This window comes from Anopheles gambiae, chromosome 2 (assembly GCF_943734735.2).
Source record: "Anopheles gambiae chromosome 2, idAnoGambNW_F1_1, whole genome shotgun sequence".
NCBI classification, from domain to species: Eukaryota; Metazoa; Arthropoda; class Insecta; order Diptera; family Culicidae; genus Anopheles; species Anopheles gambiae.
Genome location: NC_064601.1, coordinates 42369211 through 42396907, shown reverse-complemented (window position 1 = coordinate 42396907; position 27697 = coordinate 42369211). Strand labels below are relative to the sequence as shown.

Here is a 27697-nt window from a genome sequence, read left to right as displayed (position 1 = left end):
CAGCCACATCAGAAAAGCCTATAATTACATTTGCTCATTTGGCCTTTCATTGTTGAATCGTACATGATGGGCCGAAACAGACTTTGTGGATGTGCAATTTCATATCTGCTCTATAGTATCCTTCCCCAATCAGGACACCTACTTTTTGTATCAAAGAAAAATATTTTAAATCACCTTTAATTCATCTGGTCATTAATAGGACACTATATTGCCGTTGTCCTTTCACTGCTAATGACAGTAACAGTTTCACGAATAATTTATTCTATTGTGACACATGCCACGACATACACACACACCCTAACACACGCATTCGTGGAGCCATTCAGTATCGATTTTTCTTACACCCAGGACACCCTGGCAAAAGCATGCTAGAGCGTGAGAACGCCACGAGACAGTGTCAACTTGAGAAGACGGATTGCGCTTACTACCAACCTAGGCGCAGCACGGCAGGCACGGTTTCCTACCATTAGAAACCGAAAAAGGCTCGACACTACGCGCTGCGCTCTACGCCGTACGGAGCCACATAAGACCAGAAAGAAAAAAATAAAAATACCAAAAAAAAACATCCCATGCCGATGCGAAAGAACGAAACTAATGCACAGGACGGATGACGCGGACCCCAGTTACGGGACATCCTGGCGCCAGGCGGATGAGTTTTATGATGGGGAAGTAAAGTTTACTCGGGCGTTCATGCGACGAACCGAGGCGGCGGCACAACATCATCACCACACCACGACAACACGGGACCGCATATCCGTTTACTTAAAGTTGTGCTCTATATGGAGACGGTTAAAAAGGAGCTGCGAAAATCCATCGTTCTAGTTCCACCGCTTGAATAATGGGGGTAAGCGGCAAATGGTCGATGGATGGAAAAGAATATTCATGTTAAAGAAAGTAATGTGTCGATATTTTTAAACTAAACACCACATACACACACACACACGTGGTTGGACTATTGCAGATGCATAAAGGTGTGTTGTAGCAGGGATGAAGTGAAGTATTTATCACCTGTGCAGCAAATAAAGCCCCAGGACTGGCAAACCCTGCACAATTTAATTAACAAAAGTGCTTCCTGATGAGGATCCATTCTTGGCTGCACCTAGTTTGATAGCTGTCAATCAACAAAATAAATAAGATATCACTAAAAGCTAAAGCACCGACCACAACACTGGGCGAGAAGGAAAGCTTTTGCCCAAAACTGATCTTTCCACCAAAACCAAATTCATTCCCATTAACCAACCGACCATAGTTTACCGGCATATTCTACAGGCATATTGTGGCATCTTTATCACAAAAATCTACCCATCTTGTTAGGTTTCTTTGAGCTGAGCATACCCTGAAATAAAAATATATTATTTAACTAGTGTGTGAAAGTGGAAATTCACACTCACTGATGCATACACACAACAGTGAAATGCGTCCCCATCAACCGGGGGTCGTTGTTAAGAGTATCATTTTACACCCATGCCATGGACATTCGTTGCCTCCACTGTGTCACCCGTGGCCCTTGCGATTGAGGTTGAAAATCGATTTTCCACACCCATCAAGCTCTCTCGCCGGCGACACGCTTTCGAGCGCTAGTAGTAACGCAATATCTTGGACAAACTATGGCAGTTTGGTTAATGGGAAGATAGGAACATTTAAGAAACGACTGGCAAGAAAAGCCCTCCAAGTGTTTCAAGCGTACGTATGCGGAGGGGATGGCTTTTGTTTTTAGTTCACCCTCGAACACAGAATCATGCGAAGGACCTCAATACAGTGGATGATAGTTTAGCCGTTAACATCGTATCCAGTTTTCTACTCGTATGAAGGATTTGACTCGTTCTTGCGAACCTTGGGCAAGCTAACATGAAAGATTCGTGGTACTCGGAGATTTTTATGTTCTTTCTAATCACTTGCTTACTCCTGAATAGTGCAGGCCCATAATGAATTAAATAAACGAAATAAACATTACAGATATATTTTTTGCAGAAAATCATTAAAATTCAGTATTTCATCCTGTTAAAATGTATAATTGTGTACATTGAATCAGTTACCTTAAGTTTTTCTTAAGTACTACCAAGTGTAATTGTTCCATGGCAGCAAGCCTCAACAGGTTTCTGTTCAGTAGAATAATTGAAATAAGTTCGGTTGTGTAGGAACCAACTTGTCCACCATTGTAAGAACGAACGGAATCAATCAGTTACCTGAAGGATTTCTCAATAACTTTTTTAAATGTATTTTAGCAAGCACTGATTTGTTGAACTAAATATTCTACAATGGGTACATGGTTAAGTGATTAAGGTTCTCGGACCAGCACCGACAACACTTTTGAGACCAATAAGATGAAGTGCTTTCTTCTACATACGCGTATCAAAGCTAATCTGGCAAATTTGTAATGGATTTTCTGATACTGTTTATGTATAACTTCAACTTGTACGTCTTAATAACATGCCCATCGTAGGTTCAAGCCTCATATGGATCGTCCCTGCGTATCAAGGACTAACTATCCGGAAGAACCATAATGGCATTATTAAATATAATAGAATTACATTGAAGATTCTAGCCGTCACATTAAAAATTGTACAAATTAAATAAATTAAATAAGAAGGAGGATTCTTGTTTTCCTTTCCTTTCCAAGCATAGTTACCACGGGCTATGAGTAAAAAATAAACGTTGTCAAAACCAAAGCAGGTTGTGCTATTTTATCGACCCAATGCATCTTCCATATCAGACAAATAGAGACAATTCACATTGGGTTGTTAACAGTAGGTATACATATGTCGTCGGCGGCATAAATGATAACGAAAATACCCATGATAAGAATGGTGCCAAACTCCCAAAAAAACAGCTCCCAAAAACGTACCTGATACGATGAGGGCCTCGTTCGGTCCAACGGTGTGAATGTTCCCCATCGAAGCAGCGTTCCTTCCGTATTGTGTTCTGTTGCAAAAAGTGGATTATTTTATTCACTACCCGCCGAAAGCGCACTCAGTGTACAGATTTCTCAATTCGTGACACTAGCGATGTGTCTTCACTGCTGTCGGTGCTGAAGGCTTGAGTAAATTACCCAGGTGAGCACGCACACCACCAAGAACGCACGTGTTAAACACAACTTAGTGCCATCGACGCGCACACGCACACAGACACATAGTACACTCACACTAATTTTCACTTTCTCTCTTGCTCACTCACTCTTCACACAGCAGGACATTCACAAAGCCACCATTGGCCGCCGGGCAGACCTTCGATGCACTAACAGGGGGGGAATACTAAAAAAAAAGAGGCACACCGCTATTAAAAGGGGAGAAACACACGCAGCAATCTAGGTGGATTGACGGAAAACTGCTTGCGAAGGAAAAATGGTACACTTAACAATGCCGCACACACACACACACTTAGCACACCGCTTGGGAATTTTCTAATTTTATGACACTACACGTGAACGGCAATGGTTTGACTCGGTGCTGGTTTGCTGGGATGGTTCAATTATCACCTTTCACACAGCAGGCAGACAAAGTGAGTTAGCACCAATGGTTAGAAAATCGGAGCATAAAACGATCTCAGTAAACGTTTCGCGGTACCACATGCCGCAACAACAAACATTTTTGTTTTAATACACTCCGCTTTCCATCCTATTGCACCCAACCTAACCATTGAAGTTTAAAATAGAACTTTCTAAAAAGATGCCCCTTCTATAATTCCAACCCATGTATCCTGTGCACACGTTTTTTTTCCCCCGCAACTCAACCTACCAAAACGCTGGTGCACAAACACAAACACACGCGCGCGCTGGTCTTTTTCCGATTTTTGTGCCGATTTTTCCGACGAGCGATTCTCGTGCAAGGCACCGCGCGATGTGTCCTTCCTGTCTGTCGAAAATTTCACCGCAAAATTCACACTTCCTTTCTCCGAGATATTCCTCCCACAAACGCACACACACACACATAAACATAAAATAGCAATTCTCTATGCAAAATTTGGGATGAAAATTTGTTATTTTTGCAGCACTCTCACGTTAAACGATCCTTCCTGCACTTATACCTACCACCAAATCCTTACAGAGATTAAATAAAAGGACCCCACTTCTTTCTCTGTTCACTCAATTGCACCGAACCGAACGCTCCTAGCGTTGACGATGCTACACGCTCTGCTACACTAACGCAGCCGCCAAGTTTTTCCGCAGTTTTTCCCGTGCGTGCTTTTCGCTCGTTTTATCTTCACCCCACACGGCACAAGCGGTACATGTATACACGCTTTTCTCGCGTGCGCTTGTGCTGTGGAAGGAGGCGCGCGGGAAAATTTCACCCATAAACACACACACGGACGCACGGACAGAAACAACAAATTGCCGGCGCGCAAACTCCCTATGTCCTCGCACACATCGATACGTAGCTGAGCGCGCACCCAACACGGTACGTCATCGGCTATTCGCTCCGTGCGAATACTTGTGTTGGTGCAATACAACGATACATTTCGAGGGATGAGTTACTGTGCACACACACACACACACTCGGCGGTATGCGCACTGTTTGATATTAAAGCGGACGCCCTGTTCTTTTCGATGCGAAGAGTCCGTCAGCCCATTGGCACCAAAAGTGGCTGCTAGATCAGCACCGATGTGACACGGGGTTCGCTTTTATGCACTATGCTTTGCGTAAGTTGAAAAGTTATGCACGCAAATCCTCACCCAAAACACAAACATAAACACACACGCGCCCATAGCCCGCCCAACAATCTAATCTCACCCAGATGACCTCATCAATTAGAATGACAAGCACGCACACTCACACATTGCAGTGAGGTTTGGGTTGTGAAATCCTTCAAATCATCATGCTTTGATAAATTCTGAACTTACAACAACACAAACTTCACATTGATTAGGATATGGAGGATTTTAAGTAACTTACTTTTTATCAAAAAATCAACACGGCGCGTGCAGCAACAATTCAATTCACAGTGTAACACTATCGGTCATGGACGATGGCGTTTTGATTTGGATTTTTATTTTATTTATTTATTTTATTTTATTTAGAAGATATACAACAAATATTATTCTATAATACCTAACTAAAATGAAAACAGATTTTTATTTATCTTAGCAAATGCCGCCTTTTGCAAGCCGGTTCTACAGTGTGCGCGTTTGACAGATTGATTCCGATCCGATCCGTTCCAACTGTCATTGTGTAGCCGCGACCTCATCGCTTCATCGCAAAAGAGGAACCTACACCGCTTGGGAAAGCCTCCAGAACAAGCAAAGAACTATCCGCCGGATAACAGCGCGGCACTCGTGTGTTAGGTGTGCGTACTTATTTTACGATACTCGACACGGAAAGCGCTCTTAGTTTTCTACCCCCCGGTCAGCCCTTCTAGCCGGGTTTCCGCACAACCGAACAGTGCCAATCAATAGAGTCCGCGTACGTCGAGACGCGCACCGTCTGGCTTGGACGAATGCATAACCGCTTGCACCTCAGCCGCTGTCTGCCTCTGTGTCTTTACCGTTTCACCCTGTGCGTGCGTGTGTGCGTGTCGTGTCCTGCTCCTTTCCCAATATAACATCCCGACTGCCGCGTGAGTGGATTGCTAAATGCGCTCGAATCAGACAGCACGGTTGCCGCACGCTACCTCCAGGGCCTTACAAATACTCCGATAGGTCGTGCCTAACAAATTTGCAGTAAAGCTCCAGCAAGCGATCTGTCCGAAGCCGCCGAACGCACGACACAAGGCAGGTAAGGAACGCGAACATGCAGTGCTGCCCTTTCGGCCGCTGTTCCAGCCTGCTTCCCCCCACACATCAACCCATTTCGGGCGCATTACTAATCTCGAAGGTCATTGTTTTCAGATTGTTGCGGGTCTTTTGTTTTATCGAGCCAGTGGCAACAAGCGGGAAAGCGAAGAAAAAGAGGAAGAAGTAAGAAGCATTACACGGCGTTCATCTGTCATTCCTCTTTGCCCGATCTCACCAATACAAACCACGCACACAGCCTCACAGACCGTGACACATCGAGCGCGCGCTTACACATCGGACCTGTTGGGTCGGGAAGAAGAAAGGTAGAAGAAAGCAGCGGAAGCAACAGAAACGCGGCATCCTCTCTCGCTTGTTATTGTTGCTGCCTGACGGACCCCGTTCAGCTATTCGGTGTGTCCCGCCTTTCGCCTCCACATTCATCTACACTCCCCCACCCTCCCTTCCCCGTTGTACGATGCCAGACTACAGTGACCTGGACCGACAGATCGAGCAGCTGAAGCGATGCGAAATCATCAAGGAGCACGAGGTGAAGGCCCTGTGCGCGAAGGCGCGCGAAATTCTGGTCGAGGAGGGCAACGTGCAGCGGGTCGACTCGCCGGTAACGGTGTGCGGTGACATTCACGGCCAGTTCTATGACCTTAAGGAGCTGTTCAAGGTCGGGGGCGACGTGCCGGAGACGAACTACCTCTTCATGGGCGACTTTGTCGACCGGGGATACTACAGTGTGGAAACATTCCTGCTACTGCTCGCGCTGAAGGTACGCTACCCGGACCGAATCACGCTGATCCGCGGCAACCACGAATCGCGCCAGATCACACAGGTGTACGGGTTCTACGACGAGTGCATACGCAAGTACGGCTCGGTCACGGTGTGGCGCTACTGCACCGAAATCTTCGACTACCTTTCCCTGTCCGCCATCATCGATGGGAAAATTTTCTGCGTCCACGGCGGGCTGTCCCCCTCGATACAGTATTTGGATCAGATCCGCTCGATCGACCGCAAGCAGGAGGTGCCCCACGACGGTCCGATGTGCGATCTGCTGTGGAGCGACCCGGAAGACACACACGGCTGGGGCGTATCGCCCCGGGGGGCCGGCTATCTGTTCGGCTCCGACGTCGTGTCACAGTTTAATGCCGCCAACGATATCGACATGATATGCCGGGCGCATCAGCTCGTGATGGAGGGTTACAAGTGGCACTTTAACGAAACCGTACTCACCGTCTGGTCGGCACCCAACTATTGCTATCGGTACGCATTATAGCAGGGGTTTACATTATTATAACTTGGATCATAACTAACGCTTTATCTTTCTGTCATCCTGCAGGTGTGGTAATGTGGCCGCAATATTAGAACTGAACGAAAACCTTCAGCGCGACTTTACCATCTTCGAAGCAGCACCACAGGAAAGCCGCGGAATACCGTCGAAAAAACCTCAGGCAGACTACTTCCTTTAAGTTATCTTTCATTGTGGTGTCCCTACTCCTTTCCCTTCCTTCCTTCCTTTTTTTTATTGTACACCCTTCCATATGTGTGCGAGTATGTGTCCCCGTTCGATCGGTCACATTATCTGTAAAGGCGCTGCTGAAGTGATCGATAGCGACGAGAAGAAAATGTTCGCCATTAGTTTAATACATTGTAACCTTGACACATTAAAACACAACCCTTTTGGATGATTTCATCCGTTATTTTACGCGACCACTTTTGACCTCGGACCAGCCCCTGTGTCCCGTCACGGGTGCTTGATGTTCTTCGCTCTATCCTGCCGCCTTTCGCATCCAATGTGTACACAAGACACAACAAGTTCTACGTACCTAATTTTTGTACTTCTTATGTTTGAAGGTGGTGTGAAGTATTTTCACAGTTTCTCTCCCAGGAAAGCAATAGAGTTTTGAGTTTTGTCCCAACACAATGATGACGACGATCACGACGATGAGTGAATGGCAGAAGTGTTGCGGTGTGCGAGAAGAAAGTAATGCCCGCATTTGTAAACAGTAAAAATAAAACATTAAAAGTATGACAAGACGAATACGGCAGTTTGGTCTGTTCATTGATTTTCCCGCAAAGTGACCACTGTATACGATCATCCGGCAGCGGTTGGTATGAACCATGTTTAATGTTAATTACAAAAAGGTAAACAAACCGCGCTCGTTGCACGATTGCGTTTAATTAAGATACTTTAGATAATAAGTATTGTAAACCGCAATACAACAGGCATGCAAGGTTTAAATCGAGCGTACTTCGGGTGAAAATACAAAGAATAATAGGAAAACAGTATGTGTCGGGTGTTTAAAACAATTTATTAAAATACAATGAGGTAACAAACAGGTTTAGGTACAACTTTTAAATACGGCTGCATCTAGCCAAGACTCATCCTTATGTACAACAGTTTTCTGTTTTTCTTGCGTCAAATCCGCCAAATAACTCTTCTTTTCAAACTTATCTGGCAGGCTTGAACAGGTTTGCCATTACTTCGCCGCAACGGGCCGAAATTTTAAGATCCGCTTTCGGGTCACCGCGCGTTGCACCTATGTTGACGATAGCCACCGGTAGCCCGAGTTCCTTCGCCTGCAGTATTATCCGATAGCCCGAGAAGACGGTCAAGCTAGAGCCGAGCACGAGCACACCGTCCGACTCGATGATCATTCGTACCACTTTCTCGATCCGCGGCATCGGTACGTTGTCACCGAAGAACACAATTTCCGGCTTCAGATTTCCGCCACACTGCGGACAGGGTGGTATTTTGAACCCCTGCACGTACTCCATCGAAAGCTCCACGTCACCGTCCGGCCGCATCGAGGTCGAGTTATCCTCCATGGCCGGATTTAGCTGGTCCAGAATGTGCTGGAACTCGTGCCGATCTATACGATAGTTGCAGCCCTTACCCCGCTCGTCCTGACTTCCGATGCAAATCACATCGAATCCGCTGCCGTGCAGTTCGATCACCTGCTTCGAACCGGCCTTCCCGTGCAGCCGGTCCACATTTTGCGTCACTATTCCGCTTATCCGTCCCTCGCGCTCCAGGCGCGCCAGGGTGTAGTGCGTAACGTTAGGTGCAATCGAGGAAAACCTTGGCCAACCGACATAGTTCCGGGCCCAGTAGCGTTTCCGGGTGGCTTCCGATTTGACGAAATCACCATGCTGTATTGGTTTGTGGTTGGAGCGGGCATATAAGCCTACGCCCTCCGAACGGTAGTCGGGAATGCCCGATTCGGTCGATATGCCAGCACCGGTCAGGACGAGAATGTGCGGTTTGTCTTCCAGGAACTTTTCCAACCGGCGGCAATCGCTCTCGTGTGCCGGTTCGTGGGCTGGCACAAACATTGAGCTCGAATTGAATCTTTTCCCATTGATCTGCGGCACTCGAACTCCGGCCAAAAATCTCATAGTACGGCTGTTACTGGGTTCTTGCGTTAAAATCACTGTTACGTTAGCTACTATCGAACGTGCGCTCGGTGTGTTATTGTTTTGATGTTGTTTTTCTTCTCTGCGTTGTCAAACCAATATCACTTCACTGCCCCGCACGGCAAAACCCGGTTTTCGGGAGCTCGCCGACGCTCCAAATCGGTGCGATTTACCCTCGCTGGCGAATGTTTTTGTAAGTCGTTGTGATAGTTTTTGAGGATGCAAGATGGCCACCAAAAAGCTCGCGCTGGTGTGCGACTGTGTTGGTGGACAAAATTAAATGGCCAAAAAAATAAATACACTCCACCTCCCCGCTCACTCATTGTCCCCCAGGGCTCCTTCATTTCATGTGTGTGCTCCGTCGTGTCACTTGCTCATACATGTTCCGCTATCGCATCAGCTGATGCGGTGGTGGCCTTTAATGTACAGTCTTCATTTGCGGGTGCTCTTGTCGCTGAGAGAATCGAGCAAAGCCGACGTTGAACTTTTAGCGGTGCTTTTATTAATGTATTTATTCCGTGCCGATTCTGACGAGGCCTGCACCTTCTGCGTGCCGTGCACCTTCTTGGCCGGACAAGCCGTCGCTGTTCAATATGTGATGGTTATTGCATCCTATTGGCTTCACATTGCTCAGCTCAAGATGATCCGGAGGATGCTTCGCTCGCATGAAATCCAAAACGTTATATTGCTTGCAGACACATGCGTTGTCAAGAATGTTCTTGAGAGCGACGTTGCTACCGCCTGCTAGCTCTATCGGGACGTCCGATTCGTAGTTAATAAGCTTGCAATACTGCCACATGGTACAGTGTAACACGACGTAAAGATGGTTCGGATGATGGTTCGGCGTCGTTTGAACAGCTATAATGTGCGGGTCGATCCGAACCCACCGGGTAAGAGCCATCCGTTAGCAACTTGGAGTAGTTCGTGCAAGTAGATGAAGTAGGCACAAGAAAGCATACATATGCAATTGCAACCAGTTCGAAAGAACTCCGTTGGAGCCAAAGCCTCTATAAACTATTCAAACAAAAAAATTGCAACCAGTTGGTTAGAGTTTGGTCGAACCAAAGTAGGTTCAAAACTAGTGATGGGTAAATACAATTTTTTTCCGGAGTCGGGTCGATCCGACTCCGGCACCCCTCGGTGTCGCTCTGGACTGTTTAGCGGGGGGGGGGGGGGGGTTCGGCGGGGTTGGAGTGAGGTTGCGCACGGGAAAATCTTCGGACACATCGACTCCGAGCCCGGATCAATTCGGATCAAAACCGGATCAATCCGGATCAGTCCGGATCAGTCTGGATCAGTCTGGATCAGTCCGGATCAATCCGGATTAGTCCGTATCAATCCAGATTAGTCCGGATCAATCCGGATCAGTCCGGATTGATCCGGATCAGTTCGGATCAGTTCGTGTAAATTGTTAAAACTTTTCGTAAATATTCGATTCTTTACTTAAAAGTCAATGAACTCATCAAGAATTGTCTAAACGATAATGAACTGTTATTTTGGGAATCAGAAATTCCCGGGACTCTACCGGACTCGTTCCGACTCAGTCGAACTCACCCGGACTTATCCGGACTCATCCGGACTCATCCAGATTGATCCGGACTGATCCGGACTGATCTGGACTGATCCGGACTGATCCAGACTGATCCGGACTGATCCGAATCAGGACTAATCCGGATTGATCCGAACAGATCCGGAGTCATGATACGGAGTCGGAGTCATATTTTGCGCACCGGAGTCGGTGTTGATCCATGACTCCGCTCCGGATTACTCATCACTATTCAAAACCCGACCCTAACTCGCTACACTAATGGGACAGAGTCGCTAATGCTTTCTTGCATTGTTCATTCGGATCGAGCCGAACACGTTGTACCCATGGAACGGAATCTTTTTTGATTGGCTCGCACCTGAATCCTGCTCGGGTTGAGAAAATTAATTGTATATCCCACCATTACTAGATGAAAATTAGATTAGAAAATAGATGGGTTTACTGTGTAGCATTGACTCGTCAGCTGTCTGGCTGGTTGTCATACAGTTCGTTGCGAGCAGATGATCGAAGGAAGATAATTATGATGGGGAAACATATGTTTGCCACAACAAGAAACATTCTTTGGCGCGATTACAGTACTGCCTAACGCTATTCCGATGTAACAACTGATACAACTAACCATAAGGTATGTACAGTAGCGATAGGTAAAATGAACTTTTCCGGACGTGACTCCAGCTTTTTCGTGTGGGGTGAGGGAGAATGTCACGCAAAAATTTAGCCAGACTCGACCGGACTCGTCCAGAGTGAGCTAAGTCAAATCCGTTGTCGGAATGAGTTTTTAAGAAGCAGGTTTGTAGGGGTTTCACGATTCCACTCCGGACTACTCAAACATTAATGTACAGCAAAGGAAGTGAGCCCAAACTCATCTTAATCCTAAAACTGCATAATGAAGACTGTACCACCTGGCCAAAAACTGATCCGAATCCTACCTAGGCAAGGAACTGACCATGGACCCAATTTAGACCAGAATGTATATCTAATTTGCTATTCTCTAATTTATAATTTTAATTTATAATTGTAATAATTTATTTTCAGAGTAAACACAACACATTGCAAAGCATTACTATTTCAGGGATAGGTTCAGATAAAATGTATGTAATTGACAGGTAGTAAAAATGACGTGGTAGCTCCTATATTTTTCCTATTACGTTTTACAATCATTTCTGGAAAATATAGATTGTTTTGTGATTTTAAATTATAATGGAGAATTGTTTTATTGATAACATCTCCCAATTAAACTTCATCCTCTTCCACTTCCGATTCTTGTTCTGGCGGGGGTGTAGGTTCCTTTCCTGGTACTACAAGAGGTGCTTCCCGAAATGGATCCATCGTCACGTTCACTTTCCGGTAAATTTTCTTCAAATATAAACACAGAACATGATCGCACCAGGTTCCAAACTCCAGGTAGTACTTCAAACTATTCCTATAGAGGTCTAATTTTAGCAGTCCAGCCTTCATCTGCGTTTGAGGAAGAAATAAGAAAGCGGAGAATAAGGTTACACATTTATCATAAAAATCTTTAGATTCCTCGTTTCACTCACTTCACAGAACCGAACATCGTTCACCCGGCCAGGTGTGTGATGCACGGTGTAATAATGCTTGTTGAGATCTTTTGAGCTTTCAAACAAATGCTGCAAATAGAGTCATGCTTGTTATGAGATACAGAATATGCAAAGCTTTACCAGAAGCTAGACTTACATCACAACATTTGATTTCCACCTTCGGCAACCGGGGATGCCGGATATAGTCCGTTGACACGGTGGTGTACTTGTACAGTAGGTTCGTCAGCAGCTCTTCTATGCTCCACAGATTCATCATAAATTGTTTATCGCATAGATCCCACGTTTCGACGATGCTATCGTACCGCTCGAGAAAGTATTTTGTTTCAATGATAAAGTTGTATGTCTAAAAGTTTACGCAAAAGGTTTCACAATTATAGACGGAACAATCACTAGCCAAAAAAAAAAGGCACATAAACACTCACCAAACGCCATTGTGCTACATCTTCGGGCGTTTTAGCACACTTGCGGAACTTGATCGTGTCCTCTAGAATCATCCTGTCACTCGATCGCTTGCTGTCCTTCGACTGAAGGCGAGATCGAGCTTTCACTAGATGTTGAGCATTACTTCCTACATTTCTTACACCTCACCTTCCCTCCCTACTCGTTTGCTTTCAAATTCGGAAAAAATCCGAAAATAGAACCATATACTATTTACACGGTAAATAGACCTTTCTTACCAACCGAACTCTTGCAAGGACGCGGGCTCGTGTGCCTATCGTGTGCACGCGTGATCGCAACAGAAACACTGCGCATCAATTAGTTTTAAATCGTTTTATTTATTCGAAACATGTAAACATGTCGTCTAACATGTACAGCATACACCATTCTTACCGTTACCCCTGTTTGGTGGATTGTGTTGATCGCTAAGTAATAACATTGACTTATCAAATAATTAAATTACACATTTAAACACACATTTTCTTAAAGGCTACACAAATGTCGGTGCACTCCTCGGTTGCTCACTGGCGTACGTTATCCTTCCTACAGATTGAACGTGTCCAGCGTGATGATGATCTTTTTCAGGATCTTCTTTAGATACAAACACAGATAGCGATCGGCGATCGTACCGTACTGTACGTACTCGTTGACCCTCCGATTGAAAAATGCCAGTTTAAGCAGGGCAGATTTCAGCTAAGTAAAATATTAAAATAGAATATGTTTGTTTCAATTTGATAATGCTTCTAGTAGCTTTACGCCAAACTGTCCTCACCTCGCAGTTATCCGTTTCTTCAAAATGCGACTTCTTATGTCGGCAAGAGTGATGATGCAGCCGCAGATCTTTCACGGTTTGAAATTCAAGCTGCAAAAACAAACAAACACGTTATCGAAACCAATTGACCATTTTACATTCGCTGGTGGTGCCTCACAGGCGGATGGTTAAAATTAAATCGGAAATCGATCACTGCGCGGTGGTATGCATGGTAAGCTGACATTGTGCCTCGATCGGCAAACTTGTTATTGGCTACCACCATCGTCATTGATAGCTCGTCATTGAAGCCATTGCTATTTTTAGCACTTTTCTTCCCCTCGTCTCACCTCATCCACCGAGCGATCGTTTATCATTATCAAGTTCATGTCAAATGCAATGCTCTTCAGGCATTTTCTTCCCATCACATCATCTCCTCTCGCAAATACTTACCTCACAGCATTTCAGATTGAAGAAGGGTTTGCTCTTCCGGTCACCGACACCCTCGAGGGAAAGGGTAGTAAACCTGGACAGCAGCTGTGTCACGTTCTCGTGGATTTCAATCAGATAGTGCAGAAAGAAGTTCCCCGACAGGTCCCAGTGGCTAATGATGGAATCAAACTCGTCCAGGAAGTACTTCGTTTCCGATACAAACTTTTCCACCTAAATTTTAAACAAAAAACCGCCTCGTAGGAGTAAGTTTCCATCTTTCACGTTGTTTCTTCCCTGTGGAACGGGCTACTTACATCGCGGGTTTTCACAATCTGATCCATATTTCTTTATTGTTAGCCGGTTCGCTAGCGTGGCACCTATCAAAAAGGGGGTTTATGTACGATACTCTTTGCGTAAAACGCTTGTATTGCAGAAATTAAACAAACTCAACACCCTGATACTGTGCAAACACGCAATTCGAACCAGTTTTGCTTATCTGCGCCACCAACTGCTGCTATGCAGTACTCAAACGGAAGCTGGTGCTGTACTGATCTACAACGCGTAAAATGGTTTACCAAGAAAATTTTCTCGCTCATCACAAAACGCATCCGCCCAGCGCCCGACAAACCTCACCGGACGGAAATCACCCCCTGTCCCTAGAACCGAATCGGAAAAGCCGATCACAAAGCCGGAAGGAAACCAGAGCCTAAAGGGGTGAGGGTAGATCCTACACGCAGAAGTGCCTTTACCATGCGAGCAGTTCCGTTCGAGAGCGCGCGCGCGCGCCTTTGGTGTAACATGATCATGATCTCAGGGTTGTTGCAGAGCGCGCGGTGGATCGCGAAGGGTGTTCTATTCGTTTTGTGACTGTTCGATGTGTTTGGTTTTATTTTAGAACTTCAAGGTACAAGAGATACGTTTCGCTACTCTCTTCAAGTCCACCAGCATGGTGCATGTGTACTCTTTGCCAAATCGCGTATACTCGTCCAATCGATGCCTCATATGGTCCAACTTGGCGAAGGCGGACTTCAGCTAATGGGTAGAAATGAAGAAAAAAAATACAATCATTTGTACCTTTTACGGGTCTCTAAACTCACCTCCAGCATGTTTGGATATACGAGAAACGCCTCGTTGTGAACCGTTTTGTAATGCCTGCGGAACTGTTCATTACTAGTGAAACACAACTGTTGGGGGGAAAAAACAGGGACCCGTTAAAGCTGTATGCACATTCAAATGTAGCGCACTCCTCAAATGCTTACTCCACAGCACATCATTTCCTTTTCCGGTCGTGTACTACCATCATCCAGCGGTGTTGCGTCGAACTTTTGCAACAGTATCTTCACCTTCGAGCGTATCTCACGCAAGTAACTTTTAAACACCAGCTTATAAAGATCTTTGTGCAGTACAATTCGGTAATACTCTTTCAAAAACGTTTTCATGTTATTTTGGAAGCGATCGAGCTGAAACGATAACTCATTTTCAATAATCCGTGCACACAGGGCCTATCTGCATCGTTTGCCTCAGCTTTACATACATTTTTGTATTTATTGCTGTAGTTGTAGATATTGGTATGAATATACACCGTCGTTGGAACACCCATGAGCTAGGCAGAGTATCGATTCGAAGGACACACCTTAACTTCCCTAACCACCAGTAGGAACTGAGCTCCTGTCCAGGGGGAGCAAGCTAAACCGGCAGCTTCATCTGTACTTTCTTTCGCCCAAAGACCACCAATACCTCCGCACGCGGAAAAGAGCTGCGCAAATCCTTTGTAACGTCACGAGTTTATTTATTCTATGCACTAAAAATAAGAACGACACCCTAGTTCTTTGCCGTTGTTTTACCCACGAGCAGGAACAAAAGCAAATCCCATTCTACCACTTTGGGCCACGCTCCAACGTGGCGTACAAGTTGTTGGCTATCTTTTTCAAGTTCATCAGCAAAACGGCAGTAAATTCGGTACCGTAGAATGTGTACTCCTGCACACGGCAATGGAAGAACTGCAGCTTACCATGCCCTGACCGGAGCTGCGGGACAAATTAGGATAAAAATTGAAAATTCTTTCCATTCAATAAATCAACTCAAATTGGCGATCAATAATTGCAGTACCTCCACTATGCTGGGATGAATGAGTCGGGCAAAGTTATGAAACTCAAAGTAGTGCCTTTTAAGTTCCTCGCAGTCATCAAACAAAACCTGGCAAAACAAGTAGTTCAATTTCCATCATTAATCACTATTGTGCCACACCGATCAAAGATAAACACGTTTTACTAGCACACTTACGCCACAGCAATACTTCTCCATGTACAGCTGCCCTTTGGTACCGCTGGATTGAATGTGCTGGAATTTTTGTAACAACTCCACCACGCATTCGTACAGTTGCTTCAGATGGCGCCGAAAGCTTCGGTGGTATGCCAGCGAGTGTTGCACTGTTTGATCGTAAGTTTCCAGGAAATGTTCCACATCGGTGGAAAATTTGTCTAACTGCATGAATAAAAATAAATTGTTAACGCTGTATAGCAAGGAATACCTTGGGTAACTTCCTGCGCGTACTTACGTTGCGATACTTGCAGCTAAAGTCCAGCGTACGTTTGCGAACACAGGTCGGAGCAGAAACCATGGTGTAACACCGTCAAGGACTATCGAACCGTTCGATTAGGAAGTGAGATTGAAAGTGATTTCCTCATGGCCATTTCCGGGAAAGTTGACATGCACGGGGTGAACAGTAAGTTATTCAACATTAGCTATTTAAAGAATTCCTACGATCGTTCTTGCTGGCTATATAGTTCTAGTGCGCTTCAATTCGTAGTAAGTAGTCATCATGTATCGGCAGCCAAACAAATAAATAAGAAAGGCTCAACGTTTGTTTCAGGGGTAACATTTATTTTATCCATTTTGGCGTTAAGCACATGACAAGTTAATGATGTAAACTGATCGTCATCCTGCTGGCAGAATGGCGGGAATTAGTACTGATGGCCTGGGTTAGTGTAGATTTGTATTTTACTGTTGCTTAAGAGCTAGTTGAGTGTTTTTGTGTTGAGTGGTGTTTGAAGAGTCCCTAAAACCCCTCAGTCGATGACTGCTCATCTTATCCCAGATGTCCCGCCAGCACGGAATTGCTCTTTCGCAGTAGTCGCTTCAGGGAGAAGATCAGATCGTTGTTCATCGCTTTGCCTAGCTCGATGTACGTCTTGACTTCGGCCGAGTACGCACGAATCTCGTCAAGCTGTCGCGAAGAAAGCAAATAAGAAAACGTAAAGACGTAAGCAATCGGAACGGAAAAATAAAAAAATATAAAACGTTCATATTACCTCTGGCAAGGAAATAGCCTTGTCTGCCTCGCTGTGAACTTCCTGATAGTGCTCTTCGAATTCTTCCGTATTAATTGCCTCCGCATCCTTATTTTCCAGGGAATAGAGAAAACGGAAATTAGACAAACATTTCTACAGAACCTCCAGCATTCTTGCTCCGGTGTCTTACCTCTCCGCCGCAGCACACAATGTGCTTGTACAGGAAATCCTCCTTGACCATCGTGTGCAGGATGTACCGTTGGAGCAACGTTACCAGCCGCTCGCGCAGCTCGTTCACTGCACACAGGAAGACGCTCTTGTGCTTGTCCTTGTTCTCCACCAGATCGTCGTACATTAACAGGAACTTGTTCGTTTCCGCCAGGAATAGTTTCAACTATTTGTGCATGCGAAAGCCAATGTCTTTTATCATAAATCTCTCCTTCTATACTTTATTTTTCCACCCCTGGATGAATGCTTACCCGTTCGAAAGTTGAAATTTGAGGCTCCTGCTCTGGTTCCGATTCAACATCGGATGGTGGTGCTGCCTCCTCGGATGCAGCCTTTTGCTCTTCGGGCGCATCTTGCGGTTCCACTTCCGTTGCCGGTGCTGCTCCATTTTTGTTTTCTTCTGCCATAATCTTTCTTTTTTGGGATTAAAATCACTCAATCAACTGTACACGAAATGCGTTTCGAAGCTTCTCCTTTATGGCAGTGTTGCTTCCCCTTGCTAGGACTGGGCACCTCCGCTGGTGAATGTTTAGCACTAAATGATGCTTACCAGCAGTTCAGTACACCTCATAAGCTTAGTGCGGCACAGTAGACTTGTGTGTACCTACGGGCGTGTGTGTATTCGAGCTGCTCGTGCTTTACGAGACGTGACGAGGATTGCAGCTGCGCCGTGCACGAGCCATCTTCGCCATCCTAGCCATCATTATTCATCATCATCGCGAGGCGTGGCGTGCACACGAGCTTCACGAATCTTGTCGCAGCGAACGATACACAGCAAACGGCCCGGCAATGCGGTAACATTCCTGCAAAGGACATACCGATCGTGTGGACGGTACGTTGAAGGCATGCAGCACTGAAGGCTGCACGCACTGGCCCAGCCGTTCGGATTTTCCGCCAAAACCGGCGCTAACCTATGAACGGGAGGACCTTGCACGCTGGGATATCATCTACAGGCAGCCATTTTCACCGATCAAACTTACGTTGACTTAAATGTATATAAAAGCAGCGAAATTACCAAACCATTCATTTTCACTTGTCGTTTTGAGATTGTTTGCTCTTAGTAGGAAAACAGTACTGTCTAACTTTGGCGCCAACGACCTTTCAGGCTGGTTGCCTGGGCTCTGTTTTGGCTACGTTCCCAAGTTCAGCTTCTAACAATAAAATCTAGACAACAGGGTTGCAAACGAAGGAGAAATAAACACTCGGCATCAGAAGAGGGGAGGTGGGAATACAGCTTTCGTGTGCGATCCTTGATCCTCACATCAGTAGCAGCAGCAGCAGCATCGCGAACATACAGTTCAGTAGCGTAGTCACTTTCCCTCGGTACATCGACAATCATCGCTCGGCACGTGTTTAGTGGTGTGCATACTAACGCAAGTTTCAAACAGTAAGCATGAAGGCGGACAAACCGGACACAACCCCCTGGGATCAGGTAAGCATAGAACAAGAGCGTTCGAACATCTCGGTTCCGTGACGCGGGACGCTTTTAATCGGAATGTTTCGTTCTCGTGTTCGACGGACCAGTTGGAGCAGCTGGTAAAGGAAACGCGCAACTTCCTCACCGAGTACGACGACATTGTGCTGCACAAAGAGCTCTACCGCACGCTGTTCATGTATCACCTGACTTATTTACGGGATGAGGTGATACAGTTGATGAAAAAATTTACCACCTTACCGAAAGACGTCGCCGAGGAGAAGGAAATTGACTGCTGTGGGGTACGCTGTGGGAAGGGATAGGATTGTTGAGAGAAGAGCGAACCGATGGCTAAAAATATTGCTTGTTCCTATTTTAGGTAATGTACCATGATAAAGATGCCTTCAAACAACACTACGAGGCAGCTCACAATAAGAAAGTTCTCCAGTCTGCTTCCATGTGTGAGGTAAAACTCCTACTCACACACACGCACTTATTGTTCGATAGGTGTTGCATATATTCTATACTTTGCTTGTTGTCCTTTCTTTCAATAGCTGAAAATGTCTCTCACAAAAATTTCATTCTTCGAGCGACACCTGCAAGACTACATACTGGGAGGTTCCGTTTCGAGCTGTGAACTTTTGCTGAACTTGCGGCGAATATTGAGACGGTTGGATCATACGTTAGAGTTTTAACTATTTTATTACACGTATATTGTTAATCCTATCGAGCACAGATTTTTAATTGAATAAACAATGAATATCCTCTTATGCTGTGCGGGTTTCTTTAACTTGTCCAGAATCCTAATACCGTATAATAGAGATGATTCTGCGCAACAGTTTCGTCAAATAAAAGCACAAACCATTATTGGACGCAATACCCGATGCGATCCATTCGTCCAGCTGTCCGCGAAAAACAAGCATCCGCAACATAGCCGCTTTCATCTGTACGTTACATAAAGCCACATTGCACATTAAACAGTCTCATTAATATCAACCCACGCGCAAACTTCGCTTTCCTCACGGCTTCTACTTACCTCACACCTGGTGGCAGGCAAGAGGTACGTCTTGTCGTGTACCGCGTAGTAGTGCAGTCGCAGTGCGGCCAATGTACGGAACTGATCGTCACAGCAAACCAACGGAAACTTCTCCTTGTAGCACTTCACGCGTATCGTATAGTCTGGGATTTCTGCCGGTTCGTCGTCCTTTCGCCGTTTGCTCTTCTTTGCCGGTTCGGGCATCGGAAAACCATACGGATCGGTAGCGACGATTGCTGGCTTCGGTTCACACCACTCGATTATGGCAAAGTTCATCAAAATATCAATAATGCGAAAGCGAATCTCTTGCAGGTAGTAGTAATAGAAGGTACGGTAGATGTCCTTGTGCAGTACGATGCGATCGAAATCGTCGTGAAATTGTTTCACAGTTGCAATCATTTTTTGGAGCTACACGAGATGGAAAGATACACGCTGGCAGGATAAATTATGTCCACAGAAAGAGCTTACAGTCTACAGTTCCCACCTTATCCCATTCGATTGCTTCCTGGGCCGTCTCGAAGTACGGTCTTATGGAGAGATACTTAAGCGTCAACATCCTTGAAAACACTGAATGGCGACTGCTTTCTCAATAGCCCGGCTCGGTAGAACAGAACACAACCAAATGACGTAGACAAATCTATTTTTATTTCTTTTCATGGCAGCATTGCAATGTTCTGCTGAGTACTTTCACTGGTAAAACACACAACCACAGATGACATGTAGCGTAGAAAGAGTTTCGTATTTGTGTGTTAGGTATAAGAGTTCAAATTAGTATACTACACACTCATATGATCACACATCCAGGACGGCATTATCCGAACCCTTCGTGGAAGTAGCTTAGCTTACAACCATGCTTGCTGTACTCCTTGCACTTTAGACGAATTTCCTTCGTCAGTTCCTTTGGTCCGCAGCTAAAAACGGATACCGATTTTCTGCAAACGAAAACGACATTCGATTACTGTGATTTGCCGAAATCTATGCCATGCCAGACCATACTTGGGATAGAGTGTGACCAGATCGATAAACACATCGTTCCAGTTCGGGCGTCCCCGGTGCATGCGCGATTTGATCGAAGGCATGTCGCCAAAACATTCCGCCAGCAGATGTTCGTCGTAGTTTTGCGTCCAGTACAGCTTCACCCAGAAGCGGTCCGGTTTGTTTTGGCTCCAGAACTAAAATTGGTGGTTTGTGTTAAAGAAAACAAAAACCTTGCAGGAATATCGCTCACCTTCTCCTGTAAACGTGCGATCTCGTCTGAAAACCACAGAAACGTTTCCAAATTACGTGCAATCCAAACCAGATGCACCCTGGCCGGTTGATCGACATTGGAACTTCTGAAAAAGAATAAATAACAATAAAACATTTCTTTTAACACCTACTGCCATTTAACACTACTACTTACAACAGCAATCGCATGATCGTTACAAAAGGTGTAATGCCAACACCAGCACCGACAAATAAAATTCTCTTGCAATCGAGCATATTGCTCATGACGGACGGGTACGGTCCATCTAACAAGAACTCGATCCTTCGGTACGGGTCAACACCACCAAAATTGCGCTTGCACTGTTCCCTCTGCACGATCCGATCATATAGCTCCTCCGTCCAGTCTCCTCGCACCTTGATCGTGAGCGTAATATCATTACGTCCCTCAATGGGAAGCTTAAAAAGGATAGCGATCTTGAATATAGCTCTTGGAACACTTTCCCCCTAACACTTACCTCCGTTATCGTAAATGGATGCCATTCGAGGGTGGAAATTGCTGGACACTGCAGCAGTACGTACTGGCCGGGAAGGATTTTGACCATTGCCTTGCGACAAAACTGTAACCGAAGGTGTATTGCATGTCCTGCCATTGCGTACGTCTGCACCGTTGTAACACGGTAGCGCTCCGAATGAGATGTAAGGTAGCGAAAGGAGATATCGGCTAGATAGATCGCTAAGCCCACCAACGGCCAAATCCATGCACGTTTCGTACCGGCCGAAAATTGGGGCGGTTCCTCGCACAGTACCAGCAAGTCTTCGTTGCTGTGCAGCGTTACATTATCGACCAGATCACACATGATCTTATGCTTGTCGACATTCGTTTGATGCTTGATGATGTTACTGAAATATGGTTACAATCGATCAATAGCGTCGTTTAGCGTATTTTACTTCCTCCACGTACTAACCTTAGCGGATGGTAGAACATCATCCCGTAAAATACGAGAAACAGATGGTGTGAGGTGAAGAAGCTGTTGTAGAAACGATCGCGCATCGATCGACGAGCTAGGTACGCCATTGCCGCCAGCGTAAGCAGCATGATGCAGCCCGAAAACCCGGTCGGTGTAGCAAACAGCAACCGAAGGACGTTCTAAACGTTCAACGCGGGAAAATCAATAAATAAATCATTCTCACTGCTAAAATTGCCTACCGCAACGGGTGAGGAAACTTACGTCATCTGGTCCATTTGCCCAATTTATTTCCCGATAGCGTTCGTCGTAATTGTCAATAAAGTTGACGATGTTCACAAAATGTGCCACACTATGTACAACTAATAATAATATGTTGAAAGTAGAATGTAGATGCGTGTACAAAAATCAATACAATACTGTTTAACTTACTCGCAACGATCAGCAAACTACATCCCAATATCAGATGCAGAACCTTCGTCTTCTCGAGATAGTGTACCAATAGTCGGGTAGAGCATCGGCCAAACAGCTTGTGCAGAAGCAAATTAAATGTCTTGCACGTGGGCAGTGTTATTAGGGCCATAGTCACGTTAAGTACCGGAGCGGTTCCACGCGAAACACATAGCCCGTTCTGAGGAGTTCAAAAAATATATTTTGTTATACGAACAGTTGGGTATCGTCGTATTGTACACCTCGCTACTGACCCCAAGTATTCGGCTGAGATAGTAGTACTCCACATCGTGATGGTAGTTGCTGAATGCCTTACAGAAAACGACAAAATTGAACCCTGTCCATAGAAGCTACCGTCGAATTGTTGCAAAAAAGGTCTCACAAGTTTATGGAATTATTGTACAGCTGAAAACAAAACTTACCGCTATGATGTATTTGAACATAAAGTTCCTGGATGAGTGATATATTTTGTTCACACGCTCCATCGTAAATCATTGCTGGTGAGCTGTGCTGACTCCTCCATTCAGCTAGCAACCAGCACCAATCCCAGATGTTACCCGTGCCCCCCAGTCCACTCCGGACACAATTATTACACTGTCGATTAGCTATGTTACGACGATTGTTTATACACGTTGTCGAACCCAATCAGATGTTATGTGGACGTCCAGCGCGATCGGTCACTGTTTGAGTACCAAAAATAGAACATCAAATGCACGCTTCCTCCCCACACATCTTGCACATCTGTTTCGCGCTTGATGAAAGCACTGCACTCACCATAGATGAATTGTAGGCGAAAAAAGGAAGAAACAAACTCCAAAAAGCCTCGATGGCTTGGATATTCTTGGCTATTACCCGGCCAGCAATATTAGGCACACTTATCTTGCTAACGGTTATCGGTCAAATACCTTTCGCGTGGATTATGCTTATCGGCTTATATAGGCCACAATTTTCCATATCGTATTTGATACACATCGCATGTATGTTTCCCAAATAAAAAACCTTCAACATTTATAAGCACACACAACAGTCTTAACCTTCACTCTTTGTATCGGCGTTATGATCGGTCTAACGGGGCAATTAAAACGCACCACCAGAAGCACGCCTGTCCCGGGTGTCGGTATCCAATCGCGACTTTCCACGACAATGGTTCCCTTTCTACTGCGTGTTTCTGTTTTTGTGGTGGTCTGCATGATCTCGTCGACTCGCCGACTGGCAACGATCGTACGATTTTCGTTTTCACCAGACGCCTGTGCCCGGACCTTCCCGTAACACGCGTTCCATTACCGGCCTAACGGCCCATCGTGAGTTCGAAGGGTACAATCCATCACACTACCCGATGGAGCATTTTGCTTGCGTCTGCAAGACAAAGTCGGGAGCCAACATAAACCTTCCTTTTACGCACATTTTGCACACCACGAAGATTTGCTCTCCCTCCTACACACTTTTACCGAACGTTAAGCCACAGTTATCGCAGGTCAATGTCGTACTGGGTAGTTAGTGAAAAAAATGAATGTTGAATTAATGAAAAAAAATAACGAAAAAAATGAATGTTTAGATGGTTTTTTCATTCAAAGTCGTAATCTGACTTACAAGTCGTTAGTACAAGTTGTTCGTCCACGTGTTTTCGTGGTTTAAAAAAACATAAAGGTGAATGAAAAAAATCTTAAAAGAATTGAGTGTTTCTGAAATCATCATGTGATTAAATTGATAACATATCCAGCAAGCCCAGATGAACATGTTAATACCGGTTGGCCTATGGTAGACACCATGGGACATTAAGCATACCTTTTGATTATTATAATTAAAAATAAATGTACAAATTGAGCCGGTCTCGTAGTACAGTCGTCAACTCGTACGACTTAACAACATGCCCGTCATGGGTTCAATCCCCAAATAGACCGCGCCGCCATACGTAGGACTGACTATCCTGCTATGGGGGGGAATCAATTAGCCACTGAAAGCCAAGCCCTCAAGTGGATACAGGCAGGCCTTGACCGACATCGGTTGTTGAGCCAAAGAAGAAGAAGAAGTACAAAGTGTTAGGTTCTTGCCAATAAGCAGGTATTTTGAAATAATAGTTGTTTAATATCTACACATTTGCTTGCAACAAACCTCAAAGGATACATATTTGATTTAAGAACTCTTTTATGTAATCTTGATTGCTCCAATTACTCATTACTCAAATATTGTCTTATTATACGCTATACATTACTCAAATATTGTCTCTGCTATGCTTGTAATCAAGTACTCGGGCAATCTTTCATTTTCGCAGTATTGTATATTATTTCTTTTCTTGATGCTTCCCGTTCCAGTTGATCTAACACCAAACCTCATGAAACGCCATGCTGATATCTGGATGGCATTGATTACCCTAAAACCATGTACAATATTTCTCGTGTATCAATAGGAAAATTGAATGTACATACAAAAAACCCCGAAAGCTTCGAAGGTTCACTGGATTATTCATTCAATAGATCGCTTTTTAATCATGCCCAAATAGCCAGCTCGTGCTTTTTAGTTGATTTGGGGCTGTTTAACTAAAAATTGTTCCGATATCGTACTTTTTGGGTGAATAAGAGATGAAGCCATACTTGGTGTAACCATTAAGCTTTTTAACAAGCTATCGGTACTCTTTGGAACTTTTCGGCTGATTAGTCTGATGTGTATGATTCGTGATGAAACTCGATGGCTTTTTAAAAAGATGTACCGAACATGGTGGAACTTCATAGCTTTTTAGTACAATGTATCGGTACAATTGACCCAATTGACATTTTCGAGCACGAATAATCGGGAATTCGAGCAAATTCCCTTAAACTGGAGCCTTAAACTTAAGTCAATGGCTCTTGTCAAAGTGTCAAAGACTTCTTCTTCTTCTTCTTTGGCTCAACAACCGATGTCGGTCAAGGCCTGCCTCTACCCACTTGTGGGCTTGGCTTTCAGTGACTAATTGATTCCCCCCATAGCAGGATAGTCAGTCCTACGTATGGCGGCACGGTCTATTTGGGGATTGAACCCATGACGGGCATATTGTTAAATCGTACGAGTTGACGACTGTACTACGAAACCGGCTCAAAGACTACCGCCGTCAATAATCTGGAAGTTGCTGCACTAGTTAGATTTGTTAAATGAAGAAGAAACATGGAGTTAAGTAATTATGTTTTTTTTTAGTAAAATATGTGAAATCAAGTGAAACTCAAGAGCATGTAGAGTTTTAAAATAGTAATAAAATAATGCACATAATAAAAACACGTCTTAAGACACAAAAAAATCCCCAGCACCCTGGCATAAGGAAGCTGCTTAAGCGCGATTTAGAAGGACCACCTGGAACTTTGATGCTGTTTAACTACTTCAAAAGGCGAATTTAAGTAGTGATCTTTAACGTACCAAGATTGGCTGCTTAAGCAATTTTGGCTATTTGGGTGGTTACCTAAGCGCCACAGATTAAGCATAAATGACTGTAAAATCAAATATCAGTTCAGAGGGAATGAGAAAGCTCGCAAAGCAAAGAAAGCTCCGCTGTGTGGTTATCCCACCAACAGGTGGAGCCACCAGCTTTTTAGCTATTTTTGGAATGCATTAGGTAAGCAATACGGCCGAAACCGTTGTTTCTGAAAAAAGAATGTATGAGTCGTTTGCCGTCTGCTAAACGAAGTCTTTTTTATTCCGTTTAGGTTGAGAGGTTGAGTCATTTAGAACCCGTTTAGTGGTCGTTTAGTGGAGTTGTGGCACTTGGGATTATGCACGTAGGGTGTGATTTTAGCCATTTAATTTTTTATAGGATTCTGACATACAGTAGAACGTCGATTATCCGGGGGCGGGTTAACCGGCGGGCGGCTTAGCCGTGCGCATAAATGTCCCAAATAGCCAGCTCGTACTTAATAGCTTGTAATGTTGTAGGTGTACGGACGTGTGTTCAGTCGAACGTCCAAACGGAAAAAGAGAGCCCGCTCGGGTTTATTAATTTCTTTTATACAAATTAACACTAACACTTACAGATTAAACTTAACGCATCTAACTTAACGAATCTAACTTAACGAATCTAGCTTAACGAACCTAAATGACCTAATTAGATAAGAACGCGGCTACACTACACGCCCTTCCTGGTAATAAAAGTTTTACACTACACACCCTTTCTGAAGGGAAAAAAAATGTCTTAGGGCTGTTTAACGAAAAATCGTTCCAATGTCGTACTTTGTGGCTGATTAAGAGATAGACGGCACTTTGCGGAACTATGGAGCTTTTTAACAGGCACATGGTACTCTTTGGAACTTAGCGGCTGATTAACACTATGTGTAGGGTTCATGATGGAACTTTAAGGCTTGTTAAGAACGTGTACCGAACTTGGTGGAACTTCATAGCTTTTTAATGCATGACATCGGTACAAGGTGGGTCTTGTCAAAGTGTCAAAGACAGACGCCGCCAATCATCTCATTGCTGCTGTACAAGTTAGATTTGTTCTTTGAAGAAGGGATTTTGAAGGAAGTGATTGTGATTGTACTGTAAATTGTGATACGTTTCGTGTAATTTATGAATATTAAGGGTTTAAAAATATACACATGTACACACACAAAACAAATCCTGTTGTTTATTTAATCGATGACGCTTGCTTGAAAATAAAACACAAAGAAAAATAATCCCCAGCACCGTAGCTTAAGCAAGCTGCTTAGGCGCTATTTAGAAGGACCGCCTGGAACTTTGATGCTGTTTATCTACTGCAAAAGGCGAATTAGAGCAGCGATCTTTAGCGTGCCAAAATGAGCTGCTTAAGCAATTCTGGCTATTTGGGGTGACAGCTGTTCAAACGTACGGCGAACATTTGCAGCGATAGTCAAGTGGGCAACCAGTCTGTTGTGCAGCTTTGTAGTGGCTAGTGGTATTTTCGAAATTCATTTTTGTTCCTGAACAGTCACTAAACCTATACTTTTTGATTAAAATAATATTCTTCTAGGTAAAATAATCATAAAACTAGTGGATTTTATAATTTTCATTTGAATTTGACATTCCCCAAGCGCCACAGATTAAGCTTAAACGACTGGAAAATTGAATATCCATAGAAAAAAATGAAAGCTCCACAGCTTCATTGGTTTGATCAATAGATGGCGTATTACAACTCATCATTATCCCAAGCGCCACAGATTAAGCTTAAACGACTGGAAAATTGAATATCCATAGAAAAAAAAGAAAGCTCCACAGCTTCATTGGTTTGATCAATAGATGGCGTATCACAACTCATCATTATATTGCTATCCTTT

General features: G+C 44.5%; 11 protein-coding genes across 26 annotated transcripts in view; 2 read left to right on the top strand and 9 right to left on the bottom strand.

Moving 5' to 3' along the window:
• The window catches only part of LOC1268733 (flotillin-2), a 161293-nt gene extending 156295 nt beyond the window's left edge, over nt 1–4998 (bottom strand). For 2 of the 15 annotated variants that reach the window (XM_061649021.1, XM_061649028.1), the window contains exons 1-2: nt 4890–4998; nt 2846–3251 (exon numbers count right to left, since the gene is read on the bottom strand). In XM_061649021.1, coding sequence (XP_061505005.1) covers nt 2846–2894 — 49 coding nt within the window. In that variant the 5' untranslated portion in view covers nt 2895–3251; nt 4890–4998. Of the gene's footprint in view, nt 1–2845; nt 3252–3475; nt 3629–3734 lie in introns of those variants that run through there. The other 13 variants (XM_061649022.1, XM_061649034.1, XM_061649020.1 and 10 more) reach the window with 10 other exon arrangements.
• Nucleotides 4999–5259: 261 nt separating this feature from the next.
• LOC1271515 (serine/threonine-protein phosphatase 4 catalytic subunit) lies at nt 5260–7754 on the top strand. Its single transcript, XM_310323.7, has 3 exons — nt 5260–5708; nt 5822–6976; nt 7053–7754. Exons 2-3 carry the CDS (start codon nt 6183–6185, stop codon nt 7180–7182), a joined length of 924 nt encoding a protein of 307 aa, XP_310323.5. The 5' UTR covers nt 5260–5708; nt 5822–6182; the 3' UTR covers nt 7183–7754.
• A 254-nt stretch (nt 7755–8008) lies between these two features.
• Nucleotides 8009–9330, bottom strand: LOC11175814 (NAD-dependent protein deacylase Sirt4). Its single transcript, XM_003436557.2, has one exon. It carries the CDS (start codon nt 9110–9112, stop codon nt 8165–8167), a length of 948 nt encoding a protein of 315 aa, XP_003436605.2. The 5' UTR covers nt 9113–9330; the 3' UTR covers nt 8009–8164.
• A 2445-nt stretch (nt 9331–11775) lies between these two features.
• Nucleotides 11776–12984, bottom strand: LOC1271513 (uncharacterized). The gene is made up of 4 exons (XM_310321.5): nt 12661–12984; nt 12375–12581; nt 12218–12307; nt 11776–12134 (listed from the first exon to the last, which is right to left on the bottom strand). The coding sequence occupies exons 1-4, from the start codon at nt 12730–12732 to the stop codon at nt 11910–11912; spliced, it is 594 nt and encodes a 197-aa protein (XP_310321.2). The 5' UTR covers nt 12733–12984; the 3' UTR covers nt 11776–11909.
• Nucleotides 12985–12994: 10 nt separating this feature from the next.
• Nucleotides 12995–14579, bottom strand: LOC11175917 (uncharacterized). Its single transcript, XM_003436556.2, has 4 exons — nt 14171–14579; nt 13878–14087; nt 13449–13538; nt 12995–13369 (listed from the first exon to the last, which is right to left on the bottom strand). Exons 1-4 carry the CDS (start codon nt 14195–14197, stop codon nt 13220–13222), a joined length of 477 nt encoding a protein of 158 aa, XP_003436604.1. The 5' UTR covers nt 14198–14579; the 3' UTR covers nt 12995–13219.
• Nucleotides 14580–14715: 136 nt separating this feature from the next.
• LOC1271511 (uncharacterized) lies at nt 14716–15609 on the bottom strand. The gene is made up of 4 exons (XM_310318.8): nt 15391–15609; nt 15116–15316; nt 14954–15040; nt 14716–14888 (listed from the first exon to the last, which is right to left on the bottom strand). Exons 1-4 carry the CDS (start codon nt 15454–15456, stop codon nt 14748–14750), a joined length of 495 nt encoding a protein of 164 aa, XP_310318.3. The 5' UTR covers nt 15457–15609; the 3' UTR covers nt 14716–14747.
• A 12-nt stretch (nt 15610–15621) lies between these two features.
• On the bottom strand, nt 15622–16669 carry LOC1271510 (uncharacterized). Its single transcript, XM_310317.5, has 4 exons — nt 16414–16669; nt 16140–16340; nt 15966–16052; nt 15622–15883 (listed from the first exon to the last, which is right to left on the bottom strand). The coding sequence occupies exons 1-4, from the start codon at nt 16474–16476 to the stop codon at nt 15731–15733; spliced, it is 504 nt and encodes a 167-aa protein (XP_310317.3). The 5' UTR covers nt 16477–16669; the 3' UTR covers nt 15622–15730.
• Nucleotides 16670–16718: 49 nt separating this feature from the next.
• On the bottom strand, nt 16719–18445 carry LOC1271509 (uncharacterized). The gene is made up of 4 exons (XM_310315.8): nt 17626–18445; nt 17337–17540; nt 17168–17254; nt 16719–17082 (listed from the first exon to the last, which is right to left on the bottom strand). Exons 1-4 carry the CDS (start codon nt 17779–17781, stop codon nt 16945–16947), a joined length of 585 nt encoding a protein of 194 aa, XP_310315.7. The 5' UTR covers nt 17782–18445; the 3' UTR covers nt 16719–16944.
• A 120-nt stretch (nt 18446–18565) lies between these two features.
• On the top strand, nt 18566–19558 carry LOC5667600 (uncharacterized). Of its 2 annotated transcripts, XM_001688231.3 has the most exons (4): nt 18566–18806; nt 18899–19090; nt 19168–19254; nt 19343–19558. In XM_001688231.3, the coding sequence occupies exons 1-4, from the start codon at nt 18768–18770 to the stop codon at nt 19481–19483; spliced, it is 459 nt and encodes a 152-aa protein (XP_001688283.2). In that variant the 5' UTR covers nt 18566–18767; the 3' UTR covers nt 19484–19558. The 2 variants fall into 2 exon arrangements, with proteins under 2 accessions (XP_001688283.2, XP_061504996.1); XM_061649012.1 differs by having other exon boundaries at nt 19168–19558.
• Nucleotides 19468–20400, bottom strand: LOC1271507 (uncharacterized). The gene is made up of 3 exons (XM_310313.8): nt 20309–20400; nt 19825–20232; nt 19468–19732 (listed from the first exon to the last, which is right to left on the bottom strand). Exons 1-3 carry the CDS (start codon nt 20378–20380, stop codon nt 19592–19594), a joined length of 621 nt encoding a protein of 206 aa, XP_310313.2. The 5' UTR covers nt 20381–20400; the 3' UTR covers nt 19468–19591.
• Nucleotides 20401–20447: 47 nt separating this feature from the next.
• Nucleotides 20448–23653, bottom strand: LOC1271506 (NADPH oxidase 4). Its single transcript, XM_061649009.1, has 11 exons — nt 23220–23653; nt 22868–23125; nt 22700–22795; nt 22428–22626; nt 22260–22357; nt 21996–22177; nt 21546–21930; nt 21227–21486; nt 21053–21158; nt 20821–20996; nt 20448–20756 (listed from the first exon to the last, which is right to left on the bottom strand). The coding sequence occupies exons 2-11, from the start codon at nt 22928–22930 to the stop codon at nt 20636–20638; spliced, it is 1686 nt and encodes a 561-aa protein (XP_061504993.1). The 5' UTR covers nt 22931–23125; nt 23220–23653; the 3' UTR covers nt 20448–20635.
• Between the last annotated feature and the right edge of the window lie 4044 nt (nt 23654–27697).